Source organism: Meriones unguiculatus, chromosome 18 (genome assembly GCF_030254825.1).
Source record: "Meriones unguiculatus strain TT.TT164.6M chromosome 18, Bangor_MerUng_6.1, whole genome shotgun sequence".
Classification (NCBI taxonomy): Eukaryota; Metazoa; Chordata; class Mammalia; order Rodentia; family Muridae; genus Meriones; species Meriones unguiculatus.
The window spans coordinates 11,079,124-11,089,664 of record NC_083365.1 but is presented as its reverse complement, the minus strand read 5'-3'; the positions used below and the strand labels follow the sequence as shown (position 1 = coordinate 11,089,664).

The 10,541-nt window shown below is 45.6% G+C and overlaps 1 protein-coding gene and 1 long non-coding RNA gene across 4 annotated transcripts in view; one reads left to right on the top strand and one right to left on the bottom strand.

The window, feature by feature from the left end:
- Positions 1-1,003: 1,003 nt before the first annotated feature.
- Positions 1,004-1,786, bottom strand: LOC132649094 (uncharacterized). Its single transcript, XR_009587529.1, has 2 exons — positions 1,377-1,786; positions 1,004-1,204 (listed from the first exon to the last, which is right to left on the bottom strand). It is a non-coding gene; the product is annotated as an uncharacterized LOC132649094 (long non-coding RNA).
- Positions 1,787-1,918: 132 nt separating this feature from the next.
- The window catches only part of Pank2 (pantothenate kinase 2), a 32,109-nt gene continuing 23,486 nt past the window's right edge, over positions 1,919-10,541 (top strand). Inside the window, exon 1 of one of the 3 annotated variants that reach the window (XM_060372231.1) lies at positions 1,919-2,249. In XM_060372231.1, the coding sequence (XP_060228214.1) occupies positions 1,997-2,249 (253 nt within the window). In that variant the 5' untranslated portion in view covers positions 1,919-1,996. The remainder of the gene's footprint in view (positions 2,250-10,541) is intronic. The other 2 variants (XM_021655134.2, XM_021655135.2) reach the window with 2 other exon arrangements.

Below are 10,541 nucleotides of genomic sequence, written 5' to 3'. Positions count from 1 at the left end.
TGCCTGTTCAGTTTCCTGATGTTTCTCACTGGAGAAGAGGCAGCCACCCACCTGGGTTTTTCCCTCCCGATAAATCTACTGTATGATGTTTATTGGACGATGGGAGACTGCCAGGAAACCCTTCCCTTCAGAGCTGCAATTCTTAGAGCAAGCCCTTTAGGCCTGTAGATCCAGCGAACACTAGCTGGATAAGCCCAAATGTGGAAGGGGGCATGCTATGTTCAGCAGTATGACTTCAATGGCTCCCACTTTGTCTCATCTGTCTATTGACTGTACATAATTCAGAATTCCAATGATGTCTGGAGATTTCAGCCATAAGTCTAGAAGGAACTCTTCTCAGGCCCTAGCTCAGTGCTGTGGGTTGGTATAGTTGTTACACAAGGGACAGAGACAGCATGTATTTGGCAGGATGCATCTCACTATGAGCATGTGAGTGCCTGGTACTCCAGGGGGCCCCCAGAGACAGAGAGTAAGGTCTCCTGAAGCTAGAGGTTGTGAGCCACGAGGGGGGCTGGGAATTAAATCCTGGTCTTCTGAAGGGCAGCCAGCGCTCCTAATTGTTGATTGGTCTGTCCAGCTCTGCTATGGGTATCCTTGGTTCTTGTTAGAACAAGACAGGGTGGTTTCCTGCAGGAGCTGGGATTTCACATTAAGAAATAAGGTCTCCAGAGTTAATGCTACATTGTGGAGCACTAGATTGGAGTGACTATAGGAGTATTATGCAGCAGACACAAAAGCTCAGCCTGGTACTGTTAATGATGGAGTGAAGATAAGCTAAAAGGGCTATCAATTCAGGGGACATTATGGCCTTCCAGGAAAGGAACTTGGGAAATAGTGAGAAAGCCTCAGTCACTTAAAACTGAGGGACTGAGGGATTATCTTATGCGTACAGATGAGTGGGATATCCAGAGTCAGGGCAGCCTTTGACTGTGCAGGATATTGGGAAAGACCCCTGGCATATGAGAGGAACTTAGGGCTGTTAAAAGTGACAATTAAAAAGAAATCCAGTTGCCAATTTATTTATTTATTTTTCTGTTTTCCAACATACCACAAAAAAGGAGATCCCTGTCTTCTGCAAAAAGCCAACCCTGGGGGCTGGAGCTACGGTTCGGCGATTAAGAGCACTTGCTGTTCTCGAAGAGGGGCAGGGTTTGTTTTCTTGGATCCATGTCGCATCCTTCGGCGAGCATCAGGCACGCTCCTGCTGCAAAGACATACGTGCAGAAAAAAAAAAATACTCAAACACATTAAAAACAAAAAACAAACAAACAAAAAAACCAACCCAACTTCGAGGCCTTCACAACGCCTCCTTCAGACAGGAGGTAGGTGAAGGATTTAGAATCCACCTCCTCCCGCCAGTTGCCATGGAGACCAACCCCAGTCTTTTCATTCCTTCTGGTACAGGGAATGAAGGGTCTTAGCCCAAACACAAAGGAAGAGAAAAGATGGTTTCCATGTACAGTGCGGACGGTTGTGCGGCCCCTACAGCAGCTGTAGAACCAGACGCAGGGACAAAGGCTAAGGTTAGTCGCGGCCAGCACCGCTAACACTGGCTACAAGGGGCTCGGCAGGGCGGGGGGAGGCGCGGTTCCTGAGCAGCCCGCAGCGAGGGGAGACTAGGTGATCTCCCGGGCGACTTCTAGCGAGAAGGGAAGGGGACTGGCCATCCCTCCCGTGGATGCTCGAAAGGAGGCGCTCCTCATCCGAGTCCCCTGGACCCCGCCGCCATTCGCTCCCAAGCAGGCCAGGCCCAGCCTGCTCCGCTCAGCCGTCCTGGATGCCTGTCATTGGGTGGCGGCGCGGTCCCTTCGGCTCGAGTCAGGGAGTCGATTGGACGACAGCCCTAGCGCCCGCCCCTAGCCATCTCGGATTGGTTCGCTGCACGTTGGCGCAACGGAAGAGGCGGCATCCCCGTGCGCCTGCGCTCAGCGGGCTGCGCGGAGGCGGCAAGGCGGCGCTGGGGGCCTGGCTCGGGCGGCAGCTGCGGCTGCTGCGGATGGGAGCGGGCCGGCTCGGCGCGCCTATGGAGCGCCAGGGCAAGGCTGCCGCCACCTCAGCCGCGGCCGGCGAGTCGACGTCTGCGGACCCCGAAGCGCGGAGGCGGGAGCCGCTCAGGCGCCGGGCGAGTAGCGCGGCGCCGCCGGGGTCCGGGGCGGAGGAGGGCGTGAGACGGGAGCGGCCGGGCTCCCTCGGCGGCTCCGCCTCGGCCGCCCGCCCGCGCGGCGAGGGCCTCCGGAAGAGGCGGCCGCGTAAGTGCCCCGGCGCGGCCGTCGTTGTTCGTCGCGAGCGGTTCCCGCGCGTGGGCTCCCCGCCACTTCCTCCCTGCCCGCCTCCTGGGCCGTTCTTTTCCCGAGAACCCCTCTTTTTCTGTTCTCGAGAAGGCGTCTCCTCTTCCAGGCCCCTGAGTCCCCAACCGTGGTCACAGATCAAGCCTTTTCTTGGCGATTTCGAGGTTACTGGTAGATGTCCCCCCTGAAGCGCCGGGGCCTAAAATTCGACTCTGAGCCTCGCTCGCTTTTCTTTCTGAGAGAATTCAGGTCATCTCGCACCCAGAGGTTTCCCCCATTTTCCTTCCGCTTGTCCACGAGAATTCCGGTTTCCACCCTAGCATTCTGGGCATTAAGGCCTTTTCTTTGGAGTGGAGTCGACCTCTTCCTCACTTTGGCCTAGGGAGTTACTTTTTTTTCTCTTTGTGTGTTTTCTCCCCTTTTAAGGCCTGAAGGGCTGTTGTCTAGCGGCCATTACTACTGTTGAAAGTGCCAGTTGGCCTGCTACTGTAAGAACTTTACAGCAAAGCTGGGTTTTGCATGTGGTGAAGGGTTGATTGTTGGATTACAATCTGAGGAAAGTAAATGCTTAATGTAGGCTGTGAGTGTTGTGCAAAGTGGCTTGATGTGTGCGGTCTGTGTGGGATCGTCTGTGCCTAGCCCAACCACCCTGTTGCTTTTATGGGTTATCATAAAACGCCTTGATTGAAAGGCGTTGTTTGCCATGGAAAGTTTGGGCGTTTTGTGTTTAATCAACTTGCAAGAGATTTGGTATTACCAGCCCCTTGGGAGGTGGGGGCAGAAGGATTTGAAGTTTAAGACCCTGCCCTTAAAAAACAAACAAACAAACAAACAAAAAAACAAAATTTCAAGCTTTTCCTGTGATAGAGTTGTTTACTTGATTTAAATTTTTCTTACATTTCTCTATCGCACGCCTTCAGGTAAGGGTCAGGGCAATCCCCAGGACTTTTCCCTAGTCCTGGGGATGGAACTCTGGTTGTCAGGCTTGAGGGTAGTTACTTGCTGAACCTTCTCACGAACCTTGGTGTGCCTACTTGTTTTTTATTCAATACCAGAATTGCTGTATAGCCTAGTTTGCTTCATGCTGAGGGCAGTTGTCCTGCTTCAGCCTCCTTAGTGCTGGGATCACAGTTGTGCCACTACCAGTCTCCTGGTAGGCTTTTTTTTCTTTCTTCCAGTAGTTGGTTTGAACACAGGGCTTTGTACATGCTAAGTAAATGTTCTATGTCTGAACTTTATATATTATATATATATATAGTATATATTAATATCTCTAGTCCAAGCACTTGGGTTTTTTGTTTGGTTTTTGTTTTTAATTTCTGTTTATTTAGTTTTTGTTTTGTTTTAGGCAGGGTTTCTCTGTGTAGCCTTGGCTGTCTTGGACTCACTCTGTAGACCATGCTGGCCTCGAACTCAGAGATCCACCTGCCCCTGCCTCCCCAAGTGCTGGGATTAAAGTCATGCACCACCAGTACTGGCTTCTAAGTACCTGATTTTTAAGCAACACAAAAGCATTAGTTCTTTCATGGGTGTATATTACATTATCTGACATGAGTGCCAGTATTGGAGGTTTATCTGTCCACTAGCCAGATGTAGAGGGCTGTTTGTGGCCAGTAGTCACGAAATTGCAGTGTTGTCTTGGATTAGTTATATGTGGGTCCAGCACAGTTCAGCCTTCAGAGCGCCTGTGAGGTATGCGGTGGTAGTCTGTTTCACTGACCAGAAAAATGGTGCCCAGTGACAAGTGGCTACTCTGGTGGGATGGAAATGCAGTTTAGGAATTTCAGCCTTTGTGCTTTTGCCTCGCTATTGTTTTACGGAATTGTTTGTCTTACTGTTTGTTTTTTTTTTGTTGTTTTTTTTTTTCATTGCTTTAGTCTAAACACAAACAGGAGTTTCTTTGTATTCAAGGCTGTCTTGAGAGGAAAAGTTGTGACTACCAAGTACTGAATGTAAAAATTACAGGGTTAGGGAATGGCTTGGTTAGTAAATTGCTTGCTTCAGAAGTTCAAATCACCAGAACCCAGCTTAAAAAAGGTGGTTACAGTGGCAGGTGCCTGTAATACAGTGATAGCCATGTGGGAGATGCAGACAGATCCCTCGAAGTTCACTGGCTAGTTAGCCTAGCCTACTTGCCAAAGTTCCAGGCCAACAAGATACACTGGCTCAAGAAGTAGAAGGTATCTGAGGAGCTACACCCATGTGCATATATGAACTTTAGTTTGCGCTCACACATTCTAACATAAATGAATGGTGTGGAGAGTTAGAATACAGATTCCTGGGCCTAATTCAGTAGTTGGAATAAGAATTGGAGATGTTAGGTGGTGGCCCAGCACTCAGAGGCAGAGGCAGGCAGATCTCTGAGTTCGAGGCCAGCCTGGTCTACAGAGTGAGTTCCAGGACAGTCAAGGCTACACAGAGAAGTCCTGACTCAAAACAAAAAGAATCTTGCCAGTGGTGGTGGCACACCCCTTTAATTCTAGCAGAGGCAGGTGGATCCCTGTGTTTGAAAGCCAGCCTGCTCTACAAAGCAAGTGCCAGGACAGCCAGGGTTGTTACACAGAGAAATCCTGTCTCTGAAACCAAAACAAAAAAACAGAGAGGGAGGGGTATCTGAAGAGTCGTTGAAGATGCTGCATTAGCCAGGTGTGGTGGCCCATGCTTTTAAAATATCTGAGCACTTGGGAGGTAGAGGAAGGTGGATCCCTGTGCTTGAAGGCCAGCCTGATCTATAGAGTGCCAGGACAGTCAGGGCTATGAAGGGAAACCCTGTTTCCAAAAAATACATAAACCAACAGAAAAGCTGCTTTATAAACAAATGTCCTTCAGATCCAGGCAATTCGAGAAAATTCTGAAAAACTTTTGGGTGTGTTAATATAAAGTGCTCTCAACTTTCTTGAAGGCACTAAGTTGGTTAAGGTTTTTACTTTTTTAGACTGTGTTTCGTTCCCAAGCCGATCCTCTTTACCTCCGGAAGACTGAGAATACAGAGTTTTGTCCCCACATCTGTTTTCTCTGGTGCTGGGGGTTGAACCCAGGGCTTTCTGCAAGTTAGGCAAGCATACTACACAATGAGCTACATCCCTTACTTTTTCTTTCTCTCTTTCAAGTTTAAACAAACCACGGGAATTTATTTATTTGTATATTTACCTATTTTGTTGTGTTTGCATTTGTGTATATGTGAGGGCACATATGGGAATTTCAGGGAACAATCTGTGGGAATCGGTTATCTCCTCCTTGGTGAGTCATGGGGATTGAGCTCAGATGATCTGGTTTGGAAGCAGGCATTTGTACCCACTGAACTATCCTGCGAGCTTCTGATCGACCTATTTTTCTAATAGGGTGTCTGATATTGGTCATATTCCTTTTCTTTGCTTCCTCTGATTGTATGACAGATCATAGAAGACTATATTTCAGACAAGGAATGTGCTGAAGAAACAAATTTTTTTATTTTTATTTTTGGTTATTGTTAGGGAGATGGTGTCAGTTGCAGCTCAGGCTGGTCTTGAACTCATGATTCTCCCACCTCAGCTTTCTGAGTGCTAAGATTACAAACAAGACCACCGTTCCAGGATTCAAACAAAGTATTGGTTGTTCTTACATCCATTTGATCTTCTGTACTACCCAAGGATGCCCTGCTAGATGAAGAATGCAGCTTGTTGGCTGCTGAACCCTTCCAAGAGTATACTTTAGTCATAGCTCTGAGAGAATCCACTGATAACTAAATAATTCTTTGTCTCTATTGGAAAAGCCAGCTGAGGTTAGAAACCCTTGTTTTATTATTACTTTTTTCCTTTCTTGGAGACAGGATCTCTCTCTATAGCCCCGGCTGTCCTGGAGCTCACTATGTAGAACAGCTTACTTCGAAGTCACTGAGATCTTCCTGCCTCTGCTTGCTGAGTGCTGGGATGAAAGGTGTGTGCCACCGTGCCATTCCTACACTACTTTTCTAAGGGCAGTTGAAACTAGTAGGAGCTGATTTGTTTTGTGACTGTGATCCTGGTTTATAGTAATGTTCTACCACATGTGTTATGAGCAGTGTGTTTCCAGACTTGTGAATTAGAAGAGAGATGAGGAGCATGCATAAGGAATGTAAAAGTATCTTAAAAATTCTGTTGATTTGGCCTGGAGATCTGGCTCAGCCGTCAGGAGCGTTTGTTGCTTTTGGAGAGGGTCTGGGTTGGAGTCCCAGCAACCACATGGTTTCTCACAACTGCCTGTAACTACAGTCCCAGAGGATCTGCCTTCTTTGGACTTCTGAGGGCAACAGACACATGAGGTGCACATACATACATTCAAGCAAAATACTCATGTGAAATAATAAATCTGAAATAAAAATAACAGTAATGTGGTTTTCACTACCTTCTTCTTTTCCCCTGGGGGTTAAGTAGGCAAAATATTTGCATTGTGGCGTAACTATCACACCATCCATGTCTGAAACTCTTGTATCTCCCCCAGCTGAAACTGAACTCCCTCAGTGCTGACTCCCCATCACTAAACTCCTAATGATGTGTTTCAGCGGAGATGGTGAACTCCTGGGCACACACAGGCTGTGGTGCATGTATCCAACTAGGAGGACAAGTTGCAGGAGTTGGTTCTCTCTCCTCCCACTTTGTGGGCCCCAGGGATTGAATTCAGGTTGTCAGGTATTGCCGGACTGTCTCAGACCTGCCAGCTTCTGAAAAATGACACAGAGACCTGTTATTATTTATTTAAGTTTGGGCCGTATAGCTTAGGCTTGTTCCCAGCTAGCTTGTATGACTTAATTAACCCTGTCTATCCTGACTGGTTCATGTTTACCATGTGGCCTGTTACCTTTCCTCAGTTTTGGTACATCTGACTTCCTCTGTGTCTGCCGGGTCTTGCTCCTCTAAATTCTTCGCATAGTTCCTGTCTCTAGTTGGAAGTTCTGCTTATCCCCTGCTTAGCAGTCAGCTCTTTATTAAACCAGTCAGAAGGTACCGTAGGCAGGTGAGGGAGGACAGACACGCCTTCACACAGTGTACAAAAAGATTACCCCAACAGTGAGGCTTAGTGTCAAGTGCCTTTACCTGCCATCTCACTGGCCATCTGCAGTTAGGGCAGCATTGCACACAGATGACTGGCTGGGCACTCAGGTAAGGGTGGTCCAGTGAGCCTCCCTATCCTTGTCCTGTAGTAGTAGTCAACAAGCCCAGTTGTGATACTCTTTTACAAGTGATACAGCTGAACTTAAGGAAATTACGACTGGTTCAGAGGACAGTGCTGTCCAAAACCTGACTACCCAGTTGGGTCCCCAGAACCTGTCTGTAATCCCCCAGCCTTTCTACAGTGAGAAGGGAGGCAGAGACAGGAGAGGCAGTCAGAAGCAGAAACAGTCCCTATCTCAAAGTGGAAGGAGAGAACTGACTCCTGAAAAATTGTTCTGCGACACACATACATGCTGCAGCACATGAGAGTAAATAAAATTTAAAAAGAAAATAAATTATGAAGGCTGGGCTGTAGCTAATAGTAGAGTGCTTCTCTAGCATGCAGGGATTCCTGAGTTTGATCTCCAGTGTTACATAAACCACATGTGTTGGCTCCTGCTTATAATCCCAACATCAAGGAGGTTGAGGCAGGAGGATAAGAAGCTGAAGTCATTTTTGGCCACATAGTGAATTCAAGACTACTCCAGGATAGGACAGTCTTTCTCAAAATAAAAAAAAATAAAAAAAAAAAAATAAAAATAAAAAAAAAAAAAAAAAAAGAAAAGAAAAAGACATAGAGGGTGAAGATGTAACTTGGTTGGTGATAACTTTTTGCCTGGCAAATACTTAGCAATTTTAGCATTGCTTTAAATAGGTAAAAAAAAAAAAAAAAAAAAAAAAGATGGCAGCAAGATGCTAATGATAGTTACATAGCTAGCTACAAGTGGTTGTTAAACACTGTGCCCCAGGTATTTTATTTAGGTCTCATTATCCAGTGAGGTAGGGGTTTTTGAGAGAACATGAGAGAGCATACACACATCTAAGTGTATACACAGTCCTGAGCTGGACCTAAGGTGTCTTCCTCTTGCTGTGCTATTGTGTGAATCAGGGTCCTTACTAACAGAAAGCTCATCCTATCAGTAAGGGTGGCTAGCCAATAAATTCTTGGGATCCACAGGTCTCCATTCCCTAAATTGAGGTTACATGGGTGCATAACTATGCTGAGTTTGTTTGTTTGTTTTAAATGTAGATTCTAGAGACTCCTGCTTGCAGAGCATAACAGTCTTTATTCACTGAGACATCTCACCCTCCTTTAAATTTCCAGATGGAAAGATAGGCTTAGTGAAACTTTAAAGATTTTTATTGAGCTACAGTGACATACAGTAAAACACTGCTTTGGCAGTGTATGTAAAATAGAGCATACAGGCATATGGGAAGTATGAGAACACTGGGGTTATGGGCCCCCCTTGGTTTTATGGAGGACAAGCTCTTTGAAGGTGACGCTTTTTGTATGCTGTAGCATATGAGGGAAGTCTTTGGGACTTGCGAGTTTTTGGACTTTGTCAATCGTGAGATGCCCTTAAATTTCATTAGTCTAGAAAACAAAGCCTTTTGTAGCTTGGCAATGCTAATTTAGAAAAGGGGTTTATTGGCTTTTAAGGAACATTGGTGTTGGCAGAGTGGAACTGTTGTGTTAGAAGTGTCCCTATATTTGTTGGAAACCAAAATGGCCAACTGCCCCTCAGTGATAAAGATTTTTTAGTGTTTTTGACTCTCATATATTTTTTTTTCTTACCTCATTTTGAACTACTTAAAGAGTCTTATATGTGTATAGTTATGGGGGGGGCATGGCATGGGAATGGAGGTCGGAGGACAATCTTGAGTGTGGTTCCATTTTGCTTGAGACAAGTTCCCTTTGTTTGCTGGCTTGCCCATAGATTTCCGGGAATTCTCTTGTGTCCATTTCCCACTTGTCTTTAGGAATGCTGGGATTACAAGTGGGTGCTGATGTGCTTAGCTCCTTCCGTTTGTGCCAGGGATTAAGGCTTCTGTTTTACGTCTTAATGTTTTTACAGTAAGCACTTTACCCATGGAGTCAGCTTCTGTCCCTTGAACTTTTTTTTTTTTTTTTTAAATAGACAGGATTTCTCTGTGTAACCCTGGCTGTCTTGGACTTGCTTTGTAGACCAGCCTGGCCTCAAACTCACAGTGAGTCACTTGCCTCTGCCTGCCTGAGTGATGGGATTACAGGCCTGTGCTACTGTGCCCATCTGAGCCACTTTTTTTTTCCCCTCTTTTTTCCCTAGTTAATCTTGTGTCCCTTTTAAACTTTGGTTACAAAGATACTTAATTTAAAGATCTCTCCTTATGAACTGTTTTATCTTTGACTTTGTAAATTAGTGAATTTGTAGAGAAAAGATAGATAGCTCAGTTGTAAGGTGGTTGCTGTGCAGAGGTAAGAACCTGATTTGTATCCCTAGCACCCACTTAATAGCATGATGCAGGCCCAAGATTGGAGAGGTGGAGACAAGAGGATTCCTGGGTCTGCCAGCATATGCAGATTTTTTAGTTCTAGGTTTAGTGAGAAATTCAAACAATAAGGTGAGAAATGATTGAGGAAAACGCTTGCTGCTTCCTGGCCCCATGTGTACACACAACCACACACATGAAACTGCTAGTTACTAGACTGTTCCCCCTTCACACCCTAGTGCTGAAAATCGAACTTGGAGCCTCATGCATGTTGGGCAAGCACTTAGCGCTGAGCTCTCTATTCCCAGCCCAGTTAATTGTTGCTGTTGTTGTTCTTTTAAACACACATTTATTTATTTACTTATTTACTTATTTACTTATGTACTTATGTACTTATTTATTTATTTATTTATTTATTTATTTATTTATTTATTTGTGCAGTGTTCAGTCTGCACACACACCTGCAAGCCAGAAAGAGGGCAGTAGATCTCATTATAGATTGTTGTGAACCACCATGTACTTGCTGGGAATTGAACTCGGGACCTCTGGAAGAGCAGCTAGTGCTCTTAACCTCTGAGCCATCTCTCCAGCCCCCTGTTTTTGTTTTTGTTTTAAAGTCAGTAGAAATAGAAACAGTTTGTTGAGAAAGATAATCTCAAAAATGGGAGTGGGCTAATAGGCATGCAAAATGCATATCCTCAAATCTTCTTTTTGGTCTTGGTCTGTTTCAGTGGCTTTTCCAAGATTTCATTTTATTTATTGATCACTGCTGTAGCTTTATGTCCAGTATTTTCATTTATATCTTTCTCTTGCTGTGTGTGTGCGTGCATGCAAA